This window comes from Gymnoscopelus braueri, assembly GCF_963280865.1.
Source record: "Gymnoscopelus braueri genome assembly, chromosome: 21".
Lineage (NCBI taxonomy): Eukaryota > Metazoa > Chordata > Actinopteri > Myctophiformes > Myctophidae > Gymnoscopelus > Gymnoscopelus braueri.
In genome coordinates, this window is record NC_137623.1 from 40450619 (window position 1) to 40453118 (window position 2500).

The following is a 2500-nucleotide window of genomic DNA, read 5'->3' on the forward strand; positions in this document are numbered from 1 at the left end:
TTTTTGCTACTACTCCTACTCCTTTGTCCAAACCTCACGCAATTCGTTACACCTTATGTCTGTAGTCATGTGATCAAGACGTATCTGTCAGATTTCTCATATTCCATCCCCAATTGATTGCCTTCCAAACTTTGCAGGTGTGGCTCATTTTGCACAAAATGCCTCAAATCATGAACGCAGCTCCCGATTGCTGTGAACTTTGCAAGCACACTCACAGTAGGCCAAGGAAGAACCTCCACCCCAAATAGTTCACATCGGCCTCATGGTGGCGCTACTACTTAACGTTTTGGCCAATAACTCTTGAACCCATAGCCTGAACCATTCCCTGGATTTCTTATAGGCCCCGGCCACTTGTGCAAGATTACATTTTCCACCATTTTGCATTTTCTTCAAAACACACACAAACACAATATCCCCTGGGGTCATGTGATCAGATGTTTAAGTTTGATATTGTATTATAGATCCCATTCCAAGTGGCTATGATATTATATTATAGATCCCATTCCAAGTGGCTATGATATTATATTATAGATCCCATTCCAAGTGGCTATGACTGCCTTTGAAAGTGTGCCGGCCCCTGGGTAGGCAACCCGGCCTGACGGAGACCTGCGCTCCAAGGAGCACACCAGTCTAGTTCTTTAATCTTTTGTGATTGTGTGAAACTCTGGCACTTGGTGGTGCAGTATACATTTCTGATCAATCAACGTATTATAGCATCGTACGATTGTGTGCCAGCTGTCACCTCGGTGCAGAAGGGTCCATCGTAGGCTGTGGAGGTACAGTCACAGGAGTAGCCGTTGTACTTCTCCACACACTTTCCTCCGTTCTGACAGTACATCCCATAGCTGGTGCAGTGACCCTGACAGCCAGGCTTGACCCCCGGCGTCACCTTTGCCCTCTCCTCAAGGTCCAGGGTCACGCCGTTCATCCTCAGAGCGCGGATACAACCCAAGAACCCCCTCTGACCCCCCGCCGCACCTAGAGACAAGAGCATGGGGAGAGTAGGGAGACACAGCATAGTTAGATTTTCGGGCACATAAGGATAAATGGTACAGATCGATAAGGATATATAGGAGATGTGGGTAAGAAAAGAGAGAAATTCAAAAACTGAGGTCAAATATGAGTCAGTGTTGTTCTTGAAAAAAATCACTGTAAATTCCTGTATGTATTGAACACAGATAATTGAATAAATCAATGTGCATTGAACTCAAGTGAGTGCAGCATGTTTTACAAATCAAATCATCCTTACGGTCCTGCAGTGCTCCTGTACCTCTGGGTGTGTTTAGTTTTTAATTCAAATTGACATAATTGTAAATAAAGTGTAGAATCATCATAAACACATGAATAGATGAATGACAGTACGTACGGAAATAAGTTCTCCATTTACCTCAGCAGTTTCCCACCTCCGTAACAACTCCTAAAACTGTTTTATTCACAGACTTTGCTCAGGAAGGAGAGACTATTAACAGCTCAGCACAAAAGACGCACGACAGGAGGGTGTAGAATATTTTAAGATGAACTCTGTGTGGAGACACAGCAGGGCCAGGGGGTCATAAGGAATAAAGCTCACCTCCGCAATGAGGAAGATTAAAGATAACGATGCTTTCTTATAGTTGACAAAGCATTGCATCCAGTCTATCCACAGTATGCTCACTGTGTGTACGTGCATGCGTGTGTGGTGTGTGTGTGTGGTGTGTGTGTGTGTGTGTGTGTGTGTGGGTGTGTGTGTGTGTGTGTGTGTGTGTGTGTGTGTGGGTGTGTGTGTGCGCGTGTGTAAGAGATAAAGATTAGATTCTTAATGGTTAGCTCCAAATAGTGATTTTGTCAACTTTTGACACTGTCATAAGAGAATAGGATTTGGTGTTATTCACAGACGCTCGCAGTGCTGCTGCTACTGAGCAAAACTCCAATTTAACATCACGAGTGCAGCGCCCGTCTGGGACGTAGCCACCGCTCAGAACGCGTGCCAGTTCGGAGCACGCGAGTTCTGGGGAAGCGTTCATCCCATCCACGCACGTCCTCATCAATATATCCGCCTGGGAGGATGAAGTCGATCGGTTGAATGGTTCTCAAGATACAGCATGCGAAGACAGACAGTTGCAGATAGATTTCTACACATTTGATTAAGTATTAACACGTGCCTGTGTGTGCAGACATGTGTATGATTAAATGTGTGTGTGTGTGTGTTGTGTGTGTGTGTGTGTGTGTGGTGTGTGTGTGTGTGTGTGTGTGTGTGTGTGTGTGTGTGTGTGTGTGTGTGTGTGTGTGTGCGCATGCGCGTGCGGCCGTGCGTGCATGTACACTATGTTCAGGCATGAATGGATGTGTGCGCTGAAGCGTTTAGTGAACGAAAGAGTGCTGAAGCGTGTGTGTGTGTGTGTGTGTGTGTGTGTGTGTGTGTGTGTGTGTGTGTGTGTGTGTATGTGTGTGTGACTCTGAGGAACAGCGGTAGTTTTTAAGCTAGGCAGAAGCCTCTTAGGAGGGAACACAGAGCCTGTGC

General features: G+C 45.9%; 1 protein-coding gene across 1 annotated transcript in view; it reads right to left on the reverse strand.

The window, feature by feature from the left end:
• LOC308077004 (contactin-associated protein-like 2) overlaps positions 1-2500 on the reverse strand; it is a gene marked incomplete at both ends in the record, with an annotated part of 139943 nt that overhangs the window by 21941 nt on the left and 115502 nt on the right. Inside the window, 2 exon segments of the mRNA XM_080417533.1 lie at positions 743-748; positions 751-978. Coding sequence (XP_080273659.1) covers positions 743-748; positions 751-978 — 234 coding nt within the window.